This window comes from Ovis canadensis, chromosome 18 (genome assembly GCF_042477335.2).
Source record: "Ovis canadensis isolate MfBH-ARS-UI-01 breed Bighorn chromosome 18, ARS-UI_OviCan_v2, whole genome shotgun sequence".
NCBI lineage: Eukaryota > Metazoa > Chordata > Mammalia > Artiodactyla > Bovidae > Ovis > Ovis canadensis.
Window position 1 is genome coordinate 74,671,910 of NC_091262.1, and position 24,019 is coordinate 74,695,928.

At 37.7% G+C, this 24,019-nt stretch overlaps 1 protein-coding gene across 2 annotated transcripts in view; it reads right to left on the reverse strand.

Annotated features, from left to right (window-relative positions):
* The window catches only part of ATG2B (autophagy related 2B), a 73,686-nt gene that overhangs the window by 39,113 nt on the left and 10,554 nt on the right, over positions 1-24,019 (reverse strand). For both annotated transcript variants that reach the window (XM_069559398.1, XM_069559397.1), the window contains exons 3-16: positions 22,276-22,428; positions 21,251-21,353; positions 18,029-18,191; positions 17,055-17,234; positions 12,593-12,689; positions 11,916-12,101; positions 10,768-10,922; positions 10,572-10,677; positions 9,637-9,898; positions 8,252-8,402; positions 7,434-7,526; positions 7,109-7,297; positions 4,829-5,102; positions 2,098-2,200 (exon numbers count right to left, since the gene is read on the reverse strand). In XM_069559398.1, coding sequence (XP_069415499.1) covers positions 2,098-2,200; positions 4,829-5,102; positions 7,109-7,297; positions 7,434-7,526; positions 8,252-8,402; positions 9,637-9,898; positions 10,572-10,677; positions 10,768-10,922; positions 11,916-12,101; positions 12,593-12,689; positions 17,055-17,234; positions 18,029-18,191; positions 21,251-21,353; positions 22,276-22,428 — 2,215 coding nt within the window. The remainder of the gene's footprint in view (positions 1-2,097; positions 2,201-4,828; positions 5,103-7,108; positions 7,298-7,433; positions 7,527-8,251; positions 8,403-9,636; positions 9,899-10,571; positions 10,678-10,767; positions 10,923-11,915; positions 12,102-12,592; positions 12,690-17,054; positions 17,235-18,028; positions 18,192-21,250; positions 21,354-22,275; positions 22,429-24,019) is intronic.

Sequence of the window (24,019 nt, forward strand, 5' to 3'; positions counted from 1 at the left end):
CAAGAGTAATCTTCCCCTTTAGGAATTTCAGTAATAAAAAGCTAGTGTTATTGGGGGTGTTCTGTATTATAGCTACAAACCCCAAACATCAGCTTTGGAAGACACAGAAGGCGCTTCTGTCCAGATAAGGCCAGTCCTTTCCTAACTGCTGCGGCACATCACTAGCACAAGGCTCTGTGGTCTCCTTCGCATTGCACCGGCCCGCGCCAGGAGGCACGGCACTCTCAGACAAGACAGCTCTGCTGCGTCTACAGCAGTTTCCTTGGTTTTCCTAAGAAGGCAGTGCCAGTTGCTACTAGCTATAAAACAACTGCTTCCTAATTTATAGATATCCTAATGTGAACTGTGCTTTCAGATTACCTAACTGAAGTAGATTCATTCATGATGAAAACTCCTGGTCGTTACCAGCCATGCACTGACATGCCTGTCCTAGGAGTCTGCCAGGTCGCATACACAGGGCGTGGGGATGTAGAAGGCAGCAGGTAGAAAAATGGCACAGGAACGATCACAATTGTTTGTTTTGTTTGTTTTTGGCTGCACCATGTGACTTGTGGCATCTTTAATTCCCCAACCAGGAACTGAATCTGCATCCCCTACAGTGGAAGTGCAGAGTCCTAACCACTGGTGACTGCCAGGTGAGTCCCACGATCACCATAATTTTTTACTCATAGGCTCAGTTTTCTTTATTCACATACTCAGTTTTCAGTATAATAAAGGATCATTCCTGCTGCTGCATTCCTGCTAAGTCAGTTCAGTCATGTCTAAGTTTCTTCAACCCCACGGACTGTAGCCCGCCAGGCTCCTCTGTCCATGGGATGCTCCAGGCAAGAATACTGGAGTGGGTTGCTATGTCCCTCTCCAGGGTATCTTCCTGACCCAGGGATCAAACCTGCATCTCCAGCAGCTCCTGCACTGCCGGTGGACTCTTCACCGCTGAACCACTGGGGAAGCCCACTATCAGGCTAATTTAATTTAAAAAAATCATTTCTCCTGCCTAAGAAATCCTAAAGCAGTAGTTCTCTAAATCCAACTGCACATTGGAATCACGAGGTGTACTTTTTTCCCACTGAAGTATAGTTGATTTACAATGTTATGTTAATTTCTGCTGTGCATCAAAGCAATTCAGTTATACATGTACATGCATTCTCGTATATTCTTTCCATTATGGTTATTATAGGATACTGAACATAGTTCCCTGTGCTATACAGTAGGGCCCTGTTGTTTATCCATTCGATATATAACAGAATCTGCTAATCCCAAGCTCCCACTCCATTCTGCCCGTATCCCCTTCCCCCTTGACAGCCACGAGACTGTTCCCTGTGAGTCTATCCTGCATCCTAGGTAAGTCCATCTGTGTTCTGTTTCAGATGCCACATCTAAGTGATACTATATGACATGTCTCTCTCTTTCTGACTTACTTCCCCTTAGTATCTGAATCTCTAGTTCCATCCATGTTGCTGAAAGGGCATCATCTCTTTCTTTTTTATTGAGTGGTTGACGGTATACAGGTGGCACATCTTTTTTAATCCATTCACCGGTCTACGTACATTGAGGCTGTTTCCATGTCTTGGCTATTTTGAATAGTACTGCTATGAACATATCACCTGGTATAATTTTTAAACTACACTGATACACAGGCTCTATCTCAGAATCTCAAGGTGGGGCCCAAGAATCAGTGTTTTGCAAAAGCTTCCCAGATATGAAAACACTTTCCTGAAACAACCGCTGACTACGAAATTCATCTGACAATTAACCAAATGGTGCTGTGTAATTTCTCTTCTACTAAAGCCCTTTATAAAAATGAACTATTTTTAGAATGGTTAATGATTCTTTTGTCCATCTAATTAGGCTAGGTAACCTGAGGCCAGAGAACATACTATACATGTCCATCTCAGTCAGTTTTCTCAGTCACCTCTGATAAAGTAGTACTCACTAACATATTTTAAATTTTTCCATTTTCCTCTGGGTTCTCTCATCAAAGCTGGATACTTTTAGCTTAAAGTTATGGCCAAAATGTCAGTCAAAAAAACTACAGTAATTTATTTTTAAAAGGGAAGTCTCATTAAATGCATGTGTCATATACACTGGCTTACTCACCGCGGCCAGTCAAAGTCATCTGATGACGTTGTATCTCCATCTCCTCCACTAGCCACATGGAAAAACTTAATGGATGGTTCTCCTTTATCTTCCTGGAATGACCCTAGTAAAACAAGACTGATTAATGGAAATGCATTTCTTCCCCCACATTAAGAGAAAAGATACTTGCTTCCTTAGATGAGCACAGATCCTCTAAATCAGGGACATGGTGCAGCACTAAGTTCAACAACACGTATTCATTTCTGCTGCACATGTACACATGAGGAGACAGGATGAGCAGATCAATTAAAGATGCTACATTCTGTACAAACTCAAATTCTTATGCACCGATGGTTAACCAATGGTGTAAGGTGCATAATCGTAACATATTAAATATAGCAATTGCCACTTACTGAGTGCCACTTATGATCATTCTACATGAAAGTTTATGCCGTTAATCTAGGAATGCAGAGATAACAACTACATTTCTAAATGTTTATTTTGACAAGCACTGTTTAAGAATTACCTCTTCACAATAACCTCATATATGCTTTTTCATTCCATTTTACAAAGAATGACTTTCCACCAGAACAATGAGTTTCTTATCACTAAAAGATAAGGGAAGATTCTAGATACCCCTTAAAGGTCTTTTCATGAGATGATAATTGGCAACAGTCACTACCCTGCTTATTTAACTTCTATGCAGAGTACATCAGGAGAAACACTGGGCTGGAAGAAGCACAAGCTGGAATCAAGATTGCCGGGAGAAATATCAATAACCTCAGATATGCAGATGACACCACCCTTATGGCAGAAAGTGAAGAGGAACTCAAAAGCCTCTTGATGAAAGTGAAAGAGGAGAGTGAAAAAGTTGGCTTAAAGCTCAACATTCAGAAAACGAAGATCATGGCATCTGGTCCCATCACTTCATGGCAAATAGATGGGGAAACAGTGTCAGACTTTATTTTTTTACAGATGGTGACTGCAGCCATGAAGTTAAAAGACACTTACTCCTTGGAAGTTATGACCTACCTAGATAGCATATTCAAAAGCAGAGACATTACTTTGCCAACGAAGGTCCGTCTAGTCAAGGCTATGGTTTTTCCAGTGGTCATATATGGATGTGACAGTTGGACTGTGAAGAAGGCTGAGCGCCAAATAATTGATGCTTTTGAACTGTGGTCTTGGAGAAGACTCTTGAGAGTCCCTTGGACTGCAAGGAGATCCAACCAGCCCATTCTGAAGGAGATCAGCCCTGGGATTTCTTTGGAAGGAATGATGCTAAAGCTGAAGCTCCAGTACTTTGGCCACCTCATGCGAAGAGTTGACTCATTGGAAAAGACTCTGATGCTGGGAGGGATTGGGGGCAGGAGGAGAAGGGGACGACAGAGGATGAGATGGCTGGATGGCATCACTGACTCAATGGACGTGAGTCTGAGTGAACTCTGGAAGTTGGTAATGGACAGGGAGGCCTGACATGCTGCAATTCATGGGGTCGCAAAGAGTTGGACACGACTGAGCGACTTGACTGAACTGAACTGAAAGATATGTAAAACTCAGACAGAACAAGGGAAGGAAAACTGTAGCCTACAGACAAGGAGGCGAGCATAACAGAAGGGGGTGAGGTGGCAGGAGGATGTCGTGGCGGAGGCTGAGAGGGTTGGGGTGGCGGACATGGGGAGGGGACCGGCAGAGGACAGACTGTTTAGGAACCACAGAATATGTCAGGATCTTCCAGAGACTTGGGTCACTCCAAGTCCATATATTGTCTTCACTAGTTGACAAAAGCAAAGTAATATGGGAAAACTTAGAACAGACTATACAAAGAAAACTCACTGGAGATTGGTATGATGGTTCAAAGTTCAAGCTCTAGAATAAGACTTGGGTTTGAATCTTGACTGTGCCATTTACTACACTGACCTTGGGAGGTACCTCTTAAGAAATAGGCAGATTCCTCACATATGATAAAAATAATTATCATGAAAATGATAATGAAATGAAATAACAAGCCTCCTATAACTATGATGATTAAAGGAAACAAGATCAGGTGTGTGCAGTGTTCAGCACATAGCAAATACAGAGTGACAGTCAAAAAATTTTGACTACTATTAACCCTACAACAAGAAAGTGGTAGGTGGTACTGAAGGTAGGCTATTGGAGCAACTTAAGTCCGTGCACCATAACTACTGAGCCCATGTGCCGCAACTGCTGAAGCTCACGCACCTAGAGCCTGTGCTCCGCAACAAGAGGAGCAATCACAGTGAGAAGCCTGTGTGTGCACCACAATTACAGGGCAGCCCCTGCCCATCGCAACTAGAGAAAAGCCCGTGCAGCCATGAAGACCCAGCACAGCCAAAAATAAGTAAGTCCTTTTTAAAAGTAAGCTAAAGCACTATTACTCACAAAGTGAATAAATTCTCATGCACTGCAGTTTCTTTTAAAAAAGTGACCTATATCACATTTGTATACAATAATGGAAAACAGGCGTTACTCTTGTTTTCTAACATATGTCCTTTAATTTTATTATATTTAGGGACTGTCATATATTTCTTTGGAGAAGGAAATGGCCATCCACTCCGGTGCTATTGCCTGGAAAATCCCATGGACAGAGGAGCCTGATAGGTTACAGTCCATAGGGTCGAAAAGAGGCAGACACGACTGAGCGACTTCCCTTTCACTATATACTTCTTACTTTAAGTTTCAGTAGCAATTGTTTTTATTCTGACTCTTTTACAGACATGGTCAATCTTACCAACTAGTTCTCTAAATGTAAGCTCCAATTTAACTTGTTCAGGGGTTGATCCTCCTAGGAATTCAGTTTTAAACTCTAGATCTGTGAATGCTAAATGAAGAATCTCCTTCTGAAGTGACTTCTTAAACCATGGTCCTCTCTCTTGATCTGATCGAAGATCAGGTATTGGGAAGCGAACAGAAAGGTTTAATGCTGGTGTGGCAACTTGTACTGATACCCGGCAGTTTGCAGGATTCTGTGAGTCATCTAGAAATACTTCAGTGAAAGCTTTGTGCTGAAATACAAAACATCAAAAATATGCCAAAATGTTAAATTAAGCAAATGAACACAAATGACACTGGCATTTAACATTACGATGTATACAATCACTATTTCCTCATTTAGGTTAATGCATTAAAATACAATTAATATTACTATATTACTTTAGTGTAATGAAATTTATAATGCAACAGCTACCAAAAAAGTCAGAATTATTGGCAAAAGTTATACCCTCATATAAAGAAATAATTCAAATTAATACTGAACCAAAGTGAAGACTCAGGTGTTTTAGATGTATATAATATTTTACTACAGACTAAAAAAGGGGCAATGTGTAAATTAGCTTATCAAAAAACTCAGTATGATTAAAAATCACTATAGAACCAAGCATTCAATCTGAAGGATTTCCCCACCAATATGCTATTTCAAAGACTCCAATGTAAAATCACGTGAATTATGCCAAATGCAAAGGCCCATTCCTGATTCATCCTTGTATTTCCAGAACTAAGTCCAAGCCTGGCACATCAAAGGTTTGAAATAAATATTCCCTAAATGACTCACTCTGAGCTCCCATCTAACTCAAGGATATGACCCCATCAGATGACCCTTAGAAGCCAAAACATGCATGCAACGTTGACTTAAAGCCACATTATAATAAAATGGTCAAAGTACATGCCTTTCAGATAAAAATCTATTCATATTTTTTTCTCTGCAATGAATTACAACTTGTAAAGCTTTAGTCCAGAGTACAGTGTAGATGATAACACTCCTCAATTTCATGGATCAGTCTCTGACAGCCTAGATTAGAAAGTTCTGCTTTTATACTAAAATCAGATCTGATTCTTTCTCTCCCCTATTATGACTTTCACATATTAATCTCCACTCTCAGCAAAAGTTGCTCAAGAGAGCAGCACTGAAACATGTACATTACCATGTGTGACACAGAGAGCTAGTGGCAAGTTGCTGTATAACACAGGCAGCTCACCCCGTGCTCTACGACCACCTAGAAGTTTGGGAGCGGGAGAGAGGGAGGTTCAAGAAGGAGGGGACGTATGCATATTTATGGCTGATTTACGCTGTCGTATGGTAGAAACCAACATAATACCATAAAGCAATTATACTTCAATTAAAAAAAATTTTTAATTGCTTAAGAGATTAAATCATTATCCCAATGTATCTATGGCTAACAGCAAATACAGACACTAACCCACAGAACTTAAAATAACTAGCAACTGTTGGCAAGAAAAGTTAAAGAATCTTGATTTAATGTGAATACCCACTGATAATTAAGGGAGAGGCAATACACAGAAAACTATCTTTTCCTTTTAGCCAAAGTTGTCTCTATTTGTGCATACTCCTAAAATTCCTAACAGACATCTTGCAAATCTGACTTACTTGCTTTGCTTAGAAAAGACACCAGGCACCAGATCTAAGTAAAAGTGACACAATGTGATGCTCAGTAACACAGTATGATAAATGACGCTCCCATTTCCAAGATTATATCCTACATGATATGGGCTACCTTTTATAGGAGATTCAAGTGGTTCACTATAGGCGTGAACAAATGAAGTTTTGTGAAGATATTATAGTCACAGTTTATAAAACTCAGATAAACACAGAAAAGGAAATCTAATTCTACTATTCTATTGTAATCGATGCTTCCGAATGGTATACATTTCCATTCAGTCTTTTTCTATATGATCTTACTTACACATTTATAATAGAAGCTTATGTGTATTCTACTTTCTTCACCTCATATTTCTTTAGGAGTCTTCTTCCTGTTGCTATACCCTCTTTGTAACCATCATTTAAAGAGGCAGCATAAAATCCCATTCAGTACATGATCACAACTCATTCAGCTATTCTACCACCTAGACATAAAAGGTGCTTCCATTTTTTCATTATTACATATAATGCTATAATAACAAAATCTATTAAGACTACTTAACTCAGAAATCATCTCAATAAGTCTATTAGCTAGTTATAATTATGATGAGTATTTGCAACTTTTGAAATACTTACCAAACTAATATGCTTATTATATGAAGTATACATATGTGATGCCATCATCTCCACTGTAGTGAGTTTCTGCGGTTGAAGCAAGGAATTTAACCTGTCCACAATACTGATATCCAGCTCACAAAACACTGGATTTAACTTAACCTGTAATTCTGCCTTCTGAGGAACGGAACTAAGTCTTGCTTGACTACCCTTAAAAAAAAGAGAGAGAGAACAGGAAAGAATTAATATGATCACTGATAATTCCATAAAATTAAATCCTTGTGATTATGATACAATAGACATCAAATGAAAATTTACCAGTGGTAACCACACAAAAAACTCTTACCTGAGGTCCTTTATTCTCAGAATGCTTATAATGAAGCTGAAGACACACAGGGAGGTGAGAATCAGTTCGTTCTTTGGAATGGAACATCAAAAGCTTAAACAAAGAGGAAGATAACTTAAATGTACAATATTAGGAAGAATTAACAGAGGAGATAATATAATAGTGGGGAGAGTTTTTTGAAGTTGGAAAGGCTGGTGTAAGCTTCAGTTCTGTCGCTTACTAGCAATATGACTCTTACACAAACTAGTGAGCTTCTGCAATCTTCAGCATCACATTTGCAAAGTGTATGCAAGTGTTCAAATAAAACACATTGAAAATAAGTCACCAGGACAAGGTAAAAGCAATAAAAATGCTACTTTGATAGCTTTTAAAAGTTTCTCTAGGACATGCTTTTAAGGAAAGGGGAAAAAATTAGATTAATAATAAATGAGCACAAGATATTCCACTTATCTTGCACAGTGCTTAGCACATAGTAGGCATTCAATAGTATTTGTTGAATAATAGAATTCTTCTAAAATTAAGTGTTCTTGCAAAATGAGTGAAATTAAATCATTTGTCATAAACCTGTCTGACTCTAGAACAAGTTAACTCTAAAAATGTAACACATTCCAACAGTGGCCTTGAATATCACACTAAAAATCTGTTTCCCCAAAAAAAAAAAAATCTGTTTCCACAAAACACAAATGCAAACACACACAATAAACTTCTGCTGATACAATTTCCTATGCCTTTTTAAGAAAATCACTGCTGTTCACACAGTTCTTAAAGAGCAAGACAGACGTAAAGAATAACCCTAAAGGAAAAGTATCAGAATTTACCTCTGTATAGTGAGGAGGAACAGAATGAGAATCAGTCGGAAACAAGCATTCCAAAAGTTCCATTTGCCCAATGGACATATCAGTACTGAAATATCGGGAAGCTGATCTTTGTCTTTGTTCATAGGACACTTTGATGCCAGTGCCTATAAATCTGTCATAAAAAATGCAGCATGAGAGTTTCTGTATAATTCTAGATTAAATGATGTGTCAAAGAATACTGTAGAGCTATTAATGCCTACCTGTGCTGCCAAGTTCAAACAGTTAGTAATAACTAATATTCTTAAGGATATTAACCAGAAAGATTGCTTCAAATTCCCTGTTCCCTGATGTAAGATAAAAAATCATATCTGTTGATAGGAAATTATCCAGGATTTTTTCCCCCAACACTGTCCTTCCCTCTTCTACATTGTAAAATTTACACTGCAGTGAAAAAAATCTTTCAAATCTGGAAAACATATGCACATAGTTCTTAAAAATATCTAGAAGGATCATGCAGTATTTTGAAAACTTTATAGTCAGTAAAACTCAAATGAAGGCCTACCTCTAGCTTTTGTTGCTTTTATTGTATTTCCTACTGGCAGATATTTGAAACTGTCCAAAATGGGAAGAAAAAAAAAACACTTTTGCAGTCTTATTATAAATATTATGGTCCTAACCTATTAATTTTAATACTTAAAATAGTTAAAGATAAAACAAAAGCCCAAAGTGTTTTCTAAAAATATTAATAAATGTCCCTAAGTCATTATATATGATAGGACAATTTACAGGCTACTTTCAAGTTAAAATAGTAGTTGCATGCTAACAATATTACACGTATGTAAAAATTTAGTTATCTCCTTATCTATTAGGACTCAACCTATGGAAAGACAGGTGGCTATTTGAATAGTTTTTGTTTTTTTTTTAAGTAGAAGTTGAAAATGTAGCATCCAAGCTCATGATGAGCCTCAGTTATCATTTCCCACCCAGTGGTCAGTGGCACAGGAATCACTTTCGAGTCCCTTCTCACTAGTCCATCTACTCTCACCACCACTGCCATCTCTGCTAAGCCAGTGACAGTAAGAACTATTTTTATGATTATAATGGTGTCAGTGGAGAATGATGGCAAAATGTGGTCAAAGAAACCTGAGAAGAGCACCTCAGGGAGCTAAAGATAACTTAGACAACTCCAAATAAATAGATCTTACATCTGTATATTTCACATGCCAAATAACCTGAATGGGAGTCTATGGTAAAAATCTTACAGTATCGCAAGAAATCCTCACTCATTCCACTCATTTACAAATCAAATGTGAATTAGGAAAACAAATGGAGAGAGGTCAATAGATAAATGAAAAAATTCACATCTGGTTCTTTTTCAAGAATTATTAACAAATGTAAGAGTTTACCTAAGGTGATCATGTGAGCAAGCTTCTGCAAATACTGCTCGAAAAGACTTAAAATCTTCTGTTGAAAATTGTGCTGGATCAATTTTTTCTATACAAGTAAAGAAAGCTATCGCCATTGGTGTCAATGGATTAACATTCAGTGATGATTCAGGTGGAGATAAAGGATCAATGTGAAGCACAGAGACTGAAAACGTTCCCACAGCTACTCTAAAAATAAGTTCAGGCCTGGATTCATCCACTGAAACAGACCTAGAGGGAAGAGCTGAAATACATGTGTTAAAATTATATTCAGAAAAGTCAACACTTAAACAATCCATTATATCAAATGTGTTAGTTTTAAAACTTGAGATTTTAGTCTTCAAAACATATGATCACACAATAGTTTCAGTGATATTAAAAAAGGAACATAATAAACTGTAATCTTTCTACATTTGATATGCGAGATCCTTGATATGTGAAGTACAAAAAAAACCCTGCTACAATACAAACAAAGCTTTTGAATTAACAAAACTGTACTGGAATAAGTGAGAGATTAACTAGAAGCTGCTCATCAAATTTTCCTTTAATCCTGTGTCTATTTCAATTAAAATTTGCAGAAAGGAAACCTGAGGTTCTCTTTTAAGGGATGTGTAAACAGAGAAACAAAAATTAGACCAGTTGATTGAGACTCCTAAATTATAATAATAATATGAAACTTAGGGTGTACTTTTTACTAAATTATTTAATACAATAAATAGGCAACTGTTCTAAAACATTTCATAGTGAATTGTTCAACAGTGCCTCATTTTCTTGCTAGACTTTGTTAAAAGATCTACGCCAAAAAAATATTTATGAAGAAAGAGAAAAGAATCAGTAGAATGGCATATTTTTTTAATAATTATTTTCAGATTCCATTGGAAACTATCAACAAATGTCTTTCTTTTTTTTTTACGTACCAGTCTTTTGTAAAGATGCTGGGTGAACTAGGTTGGAGGGTAATGCTGATCCTCTTACTGGCTGTTCTTTATGATGATCAAGGAAGTCTCCCCATGTTGGCTGAAGCTATAGTATAATTTTTTTAAGCATATGAATAAGGTGTAAAATTTTAGAAATAACTTGTTAAAGAACAGAACAAAAAATTAAATACTTTACCACAGTAGTACTTAATGGAGATCCTGCTGGGGTGTTTGTATATGTACTAGTTAATGATAACTCAAGGTCCATATTTGGGGGTTCCCCAAGGGGTGGAAGAGAAGAGAGACTGTGCGACATGTCCATATCAGCCATGGAGAAGAAAACTTCTTCTTCTAGAGAGAATTAAACTTTGTCAGTTTTATTATAATTCCACCAATTCACATCTTTAAATAAGATCTTCATATATATTAATGTTATATTGTTCCCTCAGATTATCTGAGATATAGTGATGTTCTAAATTTTATGTTACTTCCAATGGGGTCATTTCTTTGCATTCAAGATATTAATGTCATAGAAAAACTCAGCTGAATATAGATTAACAAAAGGTTAAGCTAGCCCATTGGTGAACTTTTTAAAAAAACATATGATATGCTGCTTCATATGGTATAATGTAATGTCATTAAGTGTCATATGATTTTCAAATAGTATCTTTTAATCTCTGGTGTCATGGATACAGCTATTTCTTGGAAAAAAAAAAGAGCTGAATATTTTATTTAGAATTCTATTTATGTTTTACTTCTTCCTGCAAATTGTTTTACCTTCAGGCAAATGAAGTTTGTTATGGCCAAAATTTCTTGAATAGATTTTAATTTTTTACTTAGGTCAACATTCCATATTGAAATTGATTCTTATTATTTAAATTGATTTGTATTAGTGCTTACACATTAAGACACACCTATAAATGCAAAGTAAACTAGGTAAAGATTATGTTGTTGTTTATTTACATATAATTGACAGAAAGATTAATGGACAAAGGTTTCTGTTTAAAGGAATCTACTGTAAATCATTATGTAAGCACATAATTTGATAAAATGAACAATTATTCCCATTTTATCTTTTGCGTAAACCCACATTTTTAATTGACTTTCCTTAGAATAAATCATGTTTTACAAAACAAGACTACACAATCAAAAAAGGAAACTGCATCACTTGTGTGCCAGTCACTGTCAAGCTGTGGTTCGATCAACTTATAAATTTAAACCTTCTTAAAGTGTAGACTGTTGGTTTTTTCATTACTAAACTCCATTTATGGCAGCCACAGTTAAATGTACTTTGCTCTATGATGATAATGTATCAATCTAGAGTCAACTTTTTGAGTTGCTTACCCCGGCTAGAAGGTGTACGAGCCGTTTCTGTCTCATAAAAGCTTTGCTCTGAGGACACGCCGGCAGAGAGGGAATCTTTCCTCAAATAATATCGGTTCAATTCCATTTGAATTCGATATTCATCTTCTTGCTGCATAGGTCGATTTTTTCTATCTTTATTAGCTAATCCAATTTTGCTTGAATTTTCTACGTGTATACAAAAGAAAAGCAAGAGTAATTAAATTTGGACTTAATTAAGCATTCCCTCCCAACCCACTTATCCAATGCCAATGGCAACTTAGTACCACAGTCAGTGCAGAACCACCAGTATTTAATGTTAATCAGAGATCTAGTCAATAGCTCTAAGCAGCTAGCTAGGAATCACAAGATCTTATCTATTATTAAATATATATGTCATTAAAGTTTTTTTAAGTGTGTGCTATTTACTGAGTTTAACAATTATACTTTCTCAGTTGCATGAAGTACTACCTCCCACCAAGGAAGTAAGTCAGTCTGAATGCTAATCTATTGCATCATAATGTAATTTGAAAGAATCAAATTTAACTACTGAGGATTCTAATTCACAATACATCTTTAAGTTCATACATTCCTATACAATAATATAATTTCCCATTTCTATGCTATATATTTTAACTAAAATTTTTTAAAGAACTAGAAATAACAACAGTTATACTTGCCTGGTCCAGCAATAGCTGCTAACATGTCCAAAAGCAAGTGCACCTGCCTGGGTGACAGGAATAGATGTATAGAGTCTATCTGTCCATCAATATCCAACTTCAAAAAAAGAAAGAAAGGAAACTACTCAGAATGAACACTCTTTATAAACTCATTACCATAAATGCCAGTATATTTCAGAACACCGAGGGGAATTCTAATTAGTTAGCCTTGGATTCCTTCACTTCAGATTCTCTCTACTAATTCACACAACCAAATGAAAAGACATATAAGGTCATCAACTTTTATTTTAAGGAGAAAATCCTCCTGAGAAATTCCATGTTGGAAAGACCAATGTCACTCTTTGTGTCTCTTGAGTTTTCTGAGTATTTAAGGTGTTTGAGGAAGCCTTAAGACACAGTCTCCAAGAAAATTAAGATAGCAGCAATCGAGTATTCATTCCCATTATGGTTTCAAAAGACTCAAATCACAATCTTTAAAGCTTGATTCAAACCAAGGACAAACAAAGGTAGCCTTCCTAAATTTGCCCATGGATCAATCACACTCCTATCCAGAACAGCAAGGATCTTTTCTATCAACAGTGTGCCCTTCCAAATGCCCATGAAACCTCTCCACTGACATGAAGCCACAGCAGGGGATGCTCATGTGGAATTCCCTTCCCTTTTCCACCTCTTGGTCCATTTTTCCTTCTAGAAATAAAAGCCCAATCCCACTCTCACTCTTGACTTCCTCAGCATACACTCTGACAAAAACAATCACTCTATTCCCTAAGTCACATTCTAAAAAGCTAAATATCCCTGCCTTACTTTTCATTCGTCTCTTCTTAGTCCTAATGTTAATACTGACTCCTATGATCTTTATGCCATTTTACAGGAGAAAAACAAATTTCTGATTCTAAGAACAAAAAATAAATTAGATAGTGACTTTGAGAAATTTCTATGGTATAACTCATAAAGCAACACATTCTCCAATAATAATTATTATCACCTTTTTTTGAGTATTGGGACACTGTGTTAGATGTTTTTATTTCCTCTAATTCTTAGTAGCGTTCCTCTTTTACAAATGAGAAAACAGGTTCACAAAGATTAAGTGATTCACACAAGGCCATATAACAGATTCAGGGCCAGGATTTTAACCTAGGCTGACCCACAAAGTACTGGTTTTACAGGGATCCTTACTGACTGCTGACTTCCCAGTCCTTGAATCAGCAAGGAGTTATGGCTGGGGACAGTGGGGAAATCTCTTTGTGATTATATGCTGAGCTTAAAAATTGATTTTTAATTTCTTAGCATTGAAAACATAGTCTCTAATCTGCATTTAGAACACATGATTAAGAGTTTCACTTCTAATTGTCATAGAAATATGTCATTATTAGTCATTCTTAGTTTGGCATACAAAGAAAAAAGTATATGTAACTTTCCTCTGGAAATATAAAACATTTTAACAACGAAAATTTGTTGTTGTTCAGTCACTCAGTCGTGTCCGACTCTTTGTGACCCAATGGACTACAGCATGTCAGGCTTCAAATTTCAAACTCAGTGTAACACAGCAATTAAAACAAAATGTCTCTAAATTCAATTGAGGCAGTCCCCTATTTTCATATATAATGTATTCCTGAAGACATCTGATAAAACTAAATACGTGAAACATCAAACTTACACACTATTTGAGTGGTGAATAGTCTCCGAGAACTGAAAAAGTAACATGAAATCTCTCATAACATTTTGATCCCATAGTTTAAAGACTTAAGTGCAAAGAAAGAGACTAAAGATCTGAAACTTGAGGCCCCTAATTAATGCCATCTTTGTTCACACTGTATTAAGTTCAGGAGGTCTGTTTCTGGATGCTGCTATTCAGAATTTTAATTTTTCTGTTTAGCACTCATTTTCATTAAGAACAAAATGTACTCAAATATCCCAGTTGCTACAAAAAAATTACCATATAGGCAAGAAGAGTATCTCCAAATATTAAACCCTGGCTAACAGCAATGCAATAGTTCCAAGGTTCATCTGTTACCTAATACACAGATGTTCAAAAGTAATACCTAAAAGGCACTTACATAAATCAGTTCACAACATGCAAAAAGTTTGGATATGCACAAAAATCAAAAATACAAATGTTGAGGACTAATGGCAACCCACTCCAGTGTTCTTGCCTGGAGAATCCCAGGGACGGGGGAGCCTGGTGGGCTGCAGTCCATGGGGTCGCACAGAGTCGGACACGACTGAAGCGACGCAGTAGCAGCAGCAATAATTGACCAAAACAGAGCCCAAGAAGGTATTGCTATGGTTCTTCCTTCTTAAAGGATTAGAAAATGCAATCTACAGAGGCACGGATGTATTCAGTTTCCCAAGGATCTTGGCACAATAAGGATTCCTGTAATGTGTACACATACCCGTGGCTCTCTGCTCCATTAACCATTCCATCCTTTTACTCTGTGAAGAGGCTTAAGACCTGTGAAAGGGTTTCATACCACCTGAGGTAGAACAGCCATGAAATTAAAAGACACTTGCTCCTTGGAAGAAAAGTTATGACCAACCTAGACAGCATATTAAAAAGCAGAGACATTATTTTGCCAGCAAAGGTCCGTATAGTCAAAGCTATGGTTTTTCCAGTAGTCATGTATGGATGTGAGAGTTGGACTATAAAGAAAGCTGAGCGAAGAAGAATTGATCTTTTTGAACTGTGGTGTTGAAGACTCTTGAGAGTCCCTTGGACAGCAAGAAGATCCAGCCAGTTCATCCTAAAGGAAATCAATCCTGAATATTCTTTGGAAGGACTGATGCTGAAGCTGAAACTCTTAATACTTTGGCCACCTGATACAAAGAACTGACTCATTTGAAAAGACCCTGATGCTGGGAAAGATTGAAGATGGGAGGAGAAGGGGACAACAGAGGGATGAGACGGTTGGATGGCATCACCAATCCAATGGACATGAGTTTGAGTAAACTCCGGGAGTTGGTGATGTACAGGGAAGCCTGGCACACTGCAGTCCATGGGGTCGTAGAGAGTCGGACATGACTGAGCCACTGAACTGAACTCAACTGTAGAACAGAAATCAAAGAGGAGGAGGAATAATCAGTAAGAACAACATCAGGGAATTTCCCCGGTGGTTGCGGTTAAGATGTGGGCTTTTACTGCTGTGGACCCAGGCTCAATCCCTGCTGTGGACCAGGGCGCAATTCTTGGTCAGGGAACTAAAATCCCACAAGCCACGTGATGTGGCCAAAAAAAAAAAAAAAAAAAAGGAAACCAATCATAGTAACAGGAACATTAACATTTCAATCTGCACCTTCCTCCCCCTCCGACTCTAATCAGGTGCTCCATTCCAGAGAAAGATTTCTGGGGATCCTTCAATCTTCTGAAAACCTTTTTGTGTGTTTTCACATGTATAGAGTGGTTCCCTCTTACACATTCCCACAGCCGTGTCTATGCCTCTTACACTATCTTTTATTAAGACAAAGACTGCATTCCTTTCATTTCTATGTCTGTCCCAACAACCTGCATGGGCTCTGCCATACAGTAGTCAGTCAAATGTCTAGAGCTAGTTATATCTGTGAAAATACAAATGAATAAATCCTGATATTTTCCTAAACTGCATTTTACATAGATTATATGGTAAATTAGGTTTAAGAACCTGAAATTAATAACCTGAAAGACAAATAATTAACTAACTAAAAAAATGCAAGTTTCCTGACTCTCCAAACTATTCAGTATTGCTTCTTAAGAAAGAGGTACAGTTGTCTTTACAGTGACTTCTACAAGCTATGCAACATTATGGAAAAAACTCATCTCTCTTCATAAATATTATACAACTATAAACATGGGCATTCTGTTCAAACACATAGGTGGATAGTTTTATATACACATAGTTAAACATCTCCTTCAGCTAACATGGGGGCTTCCCTGGTGGCTCAGATGGTAACAAATCTGCCTGTAATGCAGAAGACTCAAATTCGATCCCTGGGTCAGGAAGATACCCTGGTGAAGGAAATGGTAACCCACTCCAGTACTTTTCCCTGGAGAATTCCATGGACAGAGGAGCCTGGCAGCTATAGTTCATGGGGTTGCAAAGAGTTGGACATGACTGAGCAACTAACTTTCACTTTCAGCTAACACGCTTTCTCAATTTCTCCTTCTTTTAACATTTTAATTTCATGATGAAAAAGATTCTTTAAGAAACTCCTAGTTATCTGAACTAAAGAACATTTTTGAAAGTGGGGGAAAGTTGAGCGCAGGAGACAGTTTCAAACCCTGAGCTGCAGCAGGTGGGCAAAGGTGGGCCTCAGGTGAACTCCAAGATGTGCAGACAGAGGCACCAGCTGCGGGTAAAAATGCTGACTCCAAGGCAGTGGGTAACCTGGTCACAGGACAATCTATGTGAACCAATCAGAGGGTCACAGCATCAAGAACGCCTCCAGGTTTACTTTGTTTTTATCTACAGAAAATAAAACAACTACTGACCTTAGCTCCAGGAAGTACTTCATTCTGTTTCAATGTGAGACTCAACTCCAGCCTACCATTGAGCCCTCCTATCTGCACTGGGTCAGAAGGTGCTACTTCTGGCAAATTCCTTGTTAGTTGTGGGTGAGGCTCATAAACAATTTTTGGATTCCAGCTAGGTGACAGCTTTGGCTCTGTTTCCTATAGTAACGCAAGAAGAAAAAATGTAATTCCTTCAAATACTTCAGTTTAAGTAAACTGAGATGTAAAACACGATTGTTAATTTAAGAACACAGTATTTACATGAAAACTGTATTGTGACAATGGATAAACCAGTATTGTAGAACAGTATAAAACATAGCACAGTACCTTAATAAAGGCAAATTATGGAAAAGTACTTTAGGAAAAAAAGCACAGCATCTGTTCAAATTACATAAGAAAATTTAATATATATCCAATAATTAAGAAAATACTATTTGTGAAATAAACTAAAAGACAAATTATGAAGTGACTGATTTATGAAAGGGCTCTCCAATCTGAGAAGGGATGAACATAGTTCTTTTTCCTTAATTGTAAAATTCTGACAAAATATGACTTGTAACATAACATTTTCAACAATACATGCATCATGGAAGGTAAATGTGAACATTGCTTACTTGCCTGTTTTTATTATAAAAAAGATATTAGATGTTAATATGCCATTTCTCCCGAAGACATAAAATCCAATGTTTCTCTATTAAATTAATACACAGCAAATGTATTTCTGGTAGAAATGGCATTAATTACAAATGTATTTTTTTTTACAAATTATTTTTTTTTTACAAATGTATTTTTAAATCTGAAATATATGTCCCCATTACTGAATATTTGTGTTAAGATCACAAGGAAACCCATCAGAACACATCACACATCCTAGAAAATTTTAATAGTCCTCAAGTAAACCTTCTGAAAATCTGTGCCTTCACTTTCTGGCTTCTCTGATTTGTTTTCCTTACCACTGGCGCAGTTGAACACACTGGGGAGGATTTTGCAGATGCAGAAAACTCATCCCAGAAGAGAGACACTCCAGAGAGCTGAAGTAACTTGTGAGCAAAAGCTGTGGGTTGATGTACATTAATTCCTGAGGACTCGTCAGCAGTTTCATCACAGTACATGGTTCTGAAAGTTAAAAACAAAAAGAGCATTTTAATGAAACTCTTAGGAATACCTATTTGCAATCATAAGAAATACACACAGCTGCTGAAATTAAAGAAATTTTTCAAGTGTTAGCTCTTCTTAGAATATACCTATCACATGTGTCAGCATTATCATGCTTTACTCTCGTAAATATTTTCATGAACATTAAATTAACCCCAAGAAGGTAATATTTTGAGGCTCCTAAATTTGGGGGAAAAAATGAATAACTTCCTAAAGTTAGCTCCAAGGAAAATAATTCCTGTGCTCCCTCACAAACATCTCTTGAAACACTGAGACAGCACTTGACTCTAAACACGAGTCTGATGTGTCATTGCTTGAATTTCTGTAACTATTCAATGAGTCCTCACCACTCATTTTCAGCTTAAATAAAACTGTTGTCATTGTCATTCAGTAGCTAAGCAGTGTCTGATTCTTTGTGTAGCACATGCTGTGTGGCCTGCGGCATGCCAGGCTTCCCTGTCTTTCACCATCTCCCAGAGTTTGTTCAAACTCATCTCCACTGAGTCGGTGGTAACATTCAACCAGCTCATCCTCTGTCATCCGCTTCTCCACTTGCCCTCAATCTTTCCCAGCATCAGGGTCTTTTCAAATGAGTTGGCTGTTTGCATCAGGTATCAAAGTACTAGAGCTTCAGCATCAGTCCTTCCAAAGAATATTCAGGACCAATTTCCTTTACAATTGACTGGCTTGATCACCGTGCTGTCCAAGGGACTCTCAAGAGTCTTCTCCAGCACCACAACTTGAAAGCATCAATTCTTTAGTGCTCAGCCTTCTTTATGATCCAACTCTCACATCCGTACATGACTACTGGAAAAACCATAGCTTTGACTAGATGGACCTTTGTCAGCAAAGTGATGTCTCTGTTTTTTAACATGCTATCTAGGTTTGTCACCGGAGAAGGCAATGGTACCCCACTCCAGTACTCTTGCCTGGAAAATCCCATGGACGGAGGAGCCTGGTAGGCTGCAGTCCATGGGGTTGCTAAGAGTCGGACACAACTGAGTGACTTCACTTTCACTTTTCACTTTCATGCATTGGAGAAGGAGATGGCAACCCACTCCAGTGTTCTTGCCTGGAGAATCCCAGGGACGGGGGAGCCTGGTGGGCTGCCGTCTACGGGGTCGCACAGAGTCGGACACGACTGAACCGACTTAGCAGCAGCAAGTTTGTCATGGCTTTTCTTCCAAGGAGCAAGTGTCTTTTAATTTCGGGGCTGCAGTCACCATCCAGTGATTTTGGAGCCCAAGAAAATAAAATCTGTCACTGTTTCCAAAGTAACACTGTTCTAATTGCAGAAGATTTTAGATACTTTTTAAATACACCATTTTAAGGTTCAGTTCAGTTCAGTTGCTCAGTCGTGTCCGACTCTTTGCAACCCCATGAATCACAGCTCACCAGACCTCCCTGTCCATCACCAACTCCCGGAGTTCATTCAGACTCACAACCATTGAGTCGGTGATGCCATTCAGCCATCTCATCCTCTGTTGTCCCTTTTTCCTCCTGCCCCCAAATCCCTCCCAGCATCAGAGTCTTTTCCAATGAGTCAACTCTTCACATGAGGTGGCCAAAGTATTGGAGTTTCAGCTTTAGCATCATTCCTTCCGAAGAATACCCAGGACTGATCTCCTTTAGAATGAACTGGTTGGACCTCCTTGCAGTCCAAGGGACTCTCAAGAGTCTTCTCCAACACCACAGTTCAAAAACATCAATTCTTTGGCTCTCAGCTTTCTTCACAGTCCAACTCTAGGCTCCGTACATGACCACAGGAAAAACCATAGCCTTGACTAGATGGACATTTAAGGTAATGCAACTTAATTTCAAATATCTGTTAACAGTAACTGATTCACTAATAGGTATGTTTTGTCAAAGAAAGAAATCGAAACACATCTGTTTAAAACTCAGTAAAGGCTCCCAACATATCCACAAAGTGTCTTTGGTACTCAGTGTACATACTTCACTCTGCTCATCTCTGCTGGCAGTTCATGTGAAGAGTCATAACCTCAAAACAACACTCTGCAGTGTGTATGTAAATCAACCCCTGTTTTAGGTCTATTTATAGGAGTTGCAGGTGGGCATACAGTGAAAACTAAAAGTGATGTATTTATATCTCTTTAAGTAATCTCTACTGTACATACTGACCTTAAAATACCCTTACAGAATCCTCCAAGAAAACAGTAGTCTTAGCCTAAAGCAGCAAATAGATCAAAGAAAGCAACACAAAAATCCTTTCACATTAATGAGACCCATCTAAATAGTACATTGTTCATATGAAAAACCTGAAATACTCCAGCAGGGTACCTTAAATTTAGTATCACTCAAATAGTCATTATTTTGACTTGATATCAGCTAAATGAGCATTACTTTGTGAATTCAAATATTCAAATAGTATTATATGTAATTATACCCCAACTGGTACTTTGTTTTTAATAACTGGATTGGAACACAACTTGGAGAACAGCACTGTACTCAGAAATAATGTAATATATTAACTGAATATAATCACATCTAATCTCCTAACAGTATATTAAAAGGCAGAGACATTACTTTATCAACAAAGGTCCATCTAGTCAAGGCGATAGTTTTTCCAGTGGTCATGTATGGATGTGAGAGTTGGACTATAAAGAAAGCTGAGTGCCGAAGAATTGATGCTTGTGAACCGTGGTGTTGGAGAAGACTCTTGAAGGGTCCCTTGGACTGCAAGGAGATCCAACCAGTCCATCCTAAAGGAGATCAGTCCTGGGTGTTCTTTGGAAGGACTGATGCTGAAGCTGAAACTCTTAATACTTTGGCCACCTGATGTGAAGAGCTAACTCATTTGAAAAGACCCTGATGCTGGGAAAGATTGAGGGCAGGAGGAAAGGGGGACGACAGAGGATGAGATGGCTGGATGGCATCACCAACTCAGTGGACAATGGGTTTGGGTGGACTCTGGGAGTTGTACCTTGAATCTGATGAGTCACACCTTATTATTTATAAAGAAAAGAACAGGGTAATTTGTTTTCAGATATAAGAAGTCTTACCTTTCTATTCGAATTTCAAGTGCAGTTCCAGTTTTGGAATTTTCTGGCACATGTTCAATTCTCAAGACAGTGTCTATAAAAGTGACTTTTACTCTTCTTAGTACTAGAATAAACCAAATAAATACTAAATTAGTTTAATAAGAACTTACAAAATAAACGTTGAATTTCGTACCTTAAAAAAAAGCCCCAAATTTTGAGTCTTGTAACAAATATTTTGTGGGCTGAGAACATACAGTGTGTTACATCTCAGCCTGGGTCAATGACTAACACCACCTGTTGAATTCTAATCCCTTCATTAAAGTGAAGTCGCTCAGTCGTGTCCGACTCTTTGCGACCCCATGGACTGTAGCCTACCAGGCTGCTCCTTCCATGGGATTCTCCAGGCAAGAGTACTGGAGTGGGTTGCCATTTCCTTCTCCAGGGGATCTTCCCGACCCAGGGATAGAACCCGGGTCTCCCTCATTCCAGGCAGACACTTTAACCTCTGAGCCACCAGGGAAGTCCCTAATCCCTTCATTATGCAAGCATAATAAAATAAACAAAGGAGATACTAGGGTAAAAAAAGAACATGAAATTAAACTGAATACTGTGTAATTTTTTAAATTACTTATTTGTTTGATTTTGGTGGTGCTGGGTCTTCAGTGCTGGGCTCAGACTTTCTCTAGGTGGGGCATGACGGGGCTGCTCGTCACGGCAGAGCGTGGGCTTCAGCAGTTGCAGCACGCAGGCCCAGCAGCTGTGGTACAACAGCCTAGTTGTTCTGCAGCATGTGGAATCTTCCTGGACCAGGGATTGAACCCATGTCCCCTGCATTGGCAGGTGGGTTTCCATCCACTGTGACACCAGGGAAGTCCAAATACTGTATAATTTTTTAAATAACTTCAATTCTAAAGTTCTGAAGTAAGAATAGCAATTTTTTTAAAAAACTACTCCAATGAGTTTTTCTTACACAATGCTTACTAAATCTAGGTACTAAATTATTAAATACAATCTAAAATTTTTTAAAATACTCAACAATGCCAAACCTGTTTCGATGGTTTCAGCAAATTTTTCAAGTCCTTCAAAAGGCTGAGATCCTTCTCCTTGTTCATCTGTTAGTTTCTGGCTAAGACATTCTTTTGCCAGTTGCATACTGCTGGTCATGAAGCTTGACCAGTACATGGGCTCAGAACCAGACGCTGCAGAAAACACGGACAAATCCTCAGTAACTTCTCATGGTTACAACTAAGCCATTCCCTAAAATTACACATTTCAAACTAGTAAGTTCTTAATCCCCCAAGAGATATTTAGCATCATGGTATCACCCAGGGATACAGTATTCTAGAACTTACTCCTGAGATTTAAACATCACCTTATAATATCCAAGAAGGGAGGAAAAAATCACAGAAAGAAGTTGAGACACATGTTCTCATTACATGGTATATATCTGCCAAATACTAATTCACATATTTACTCAAGTATTTAGTGGATATTTTATATGGGTGGTATTGTTCAAAATGCTGTAGAACAGAGGTCAACAAAATTTCTGCAAAGGATCAGATAATAAATATTTGAGGCTTTGAGGCCATATGGTCTCTATCACAACTACTCAACTCTCTCACTCTAGTACAAAAGCAGCCAGAGAGAATTAATGAATGAGTGAATATTTATACCAGGTGATATTCCAATAAAAATTTATTTATAAAAACAGATAACAGACCAATTTGGTCTCCAGGCCATAGTTAGCTGACTCCATTTATAAGGTAGAAAAATACAATAATTATTAAATCTGCCCTCAAAGAGACTACAAGATAGTGGAAGAAATGAGATATAATTAAGAAGAATTAATACACAACAACTGAGTGTCAACAGAAAATATCATATCAGGTAAAAGAAGAGGCTAAATCTTCTAGCTGAGGGAATTCATCAGAAAGTAGAGGTAGCAGCTGACGTGGGCTTCAGAAGGTTAGTATAAATGTAGATAAACCAGAAGAGCAGCCCTGGAGAAGGAACACACAAACTGTGTACAGTCCTTTCCAGGTGTATCCTTATAAGAGAACTCTATCACACTTCCTTATGTTACCTAAAACAAACTGACAAGAGATGAGTAGAATTACTGCCTTCTAAAATTAAAGTTAAAAGTCCTTCTAATGAAATGTTTTTAAAATAAGGGTAAAATATTTCACTTTCCATAGGAATGTACTAGTATGTCTCCTCAGCTTGGTTAAAATATAAAGTATTCTTATTAATTAAATACCAGGTTACTAAGAATTTCCATGCACAGATTACCAATTTTAAAAATACAGACAAACTAAATTTTACTAAGCATAATTTAAACTTTGGTGTTTTAGGCAGCACTTGGGATTATAACTCTTCAAACACATCTTTACAAACATCAATTGTCACTGGAAGCATTTACGTTCATAATTTAAGATGATTCACCATCGTGACCGTACACGCTTATAACATGCCAGACACAAATACTCTTCAGTGGACAATCCAGTACACCCCACAGCACCGTGGCAGGAACAGTGGCTCCAGAACTAGACTCCCTGGGCCCAGATCCTGTCTGCTCCACTGAACTAGCTGTGACCTTGGTCAAGTTATTAAACAACAATTTACGCATCAATTTCCTATTCAGTCAAATGAATACAATTAAAAGGATCTATTTCAAAGAGTTATTGTGAGGATACTACTTGTAAACTACTCAGAACAGTATCTGGCATGCAAGAAGCACAATATACAGGTCTGATAAATCAGAACCCATCATATACATAATTAAAGCTACTA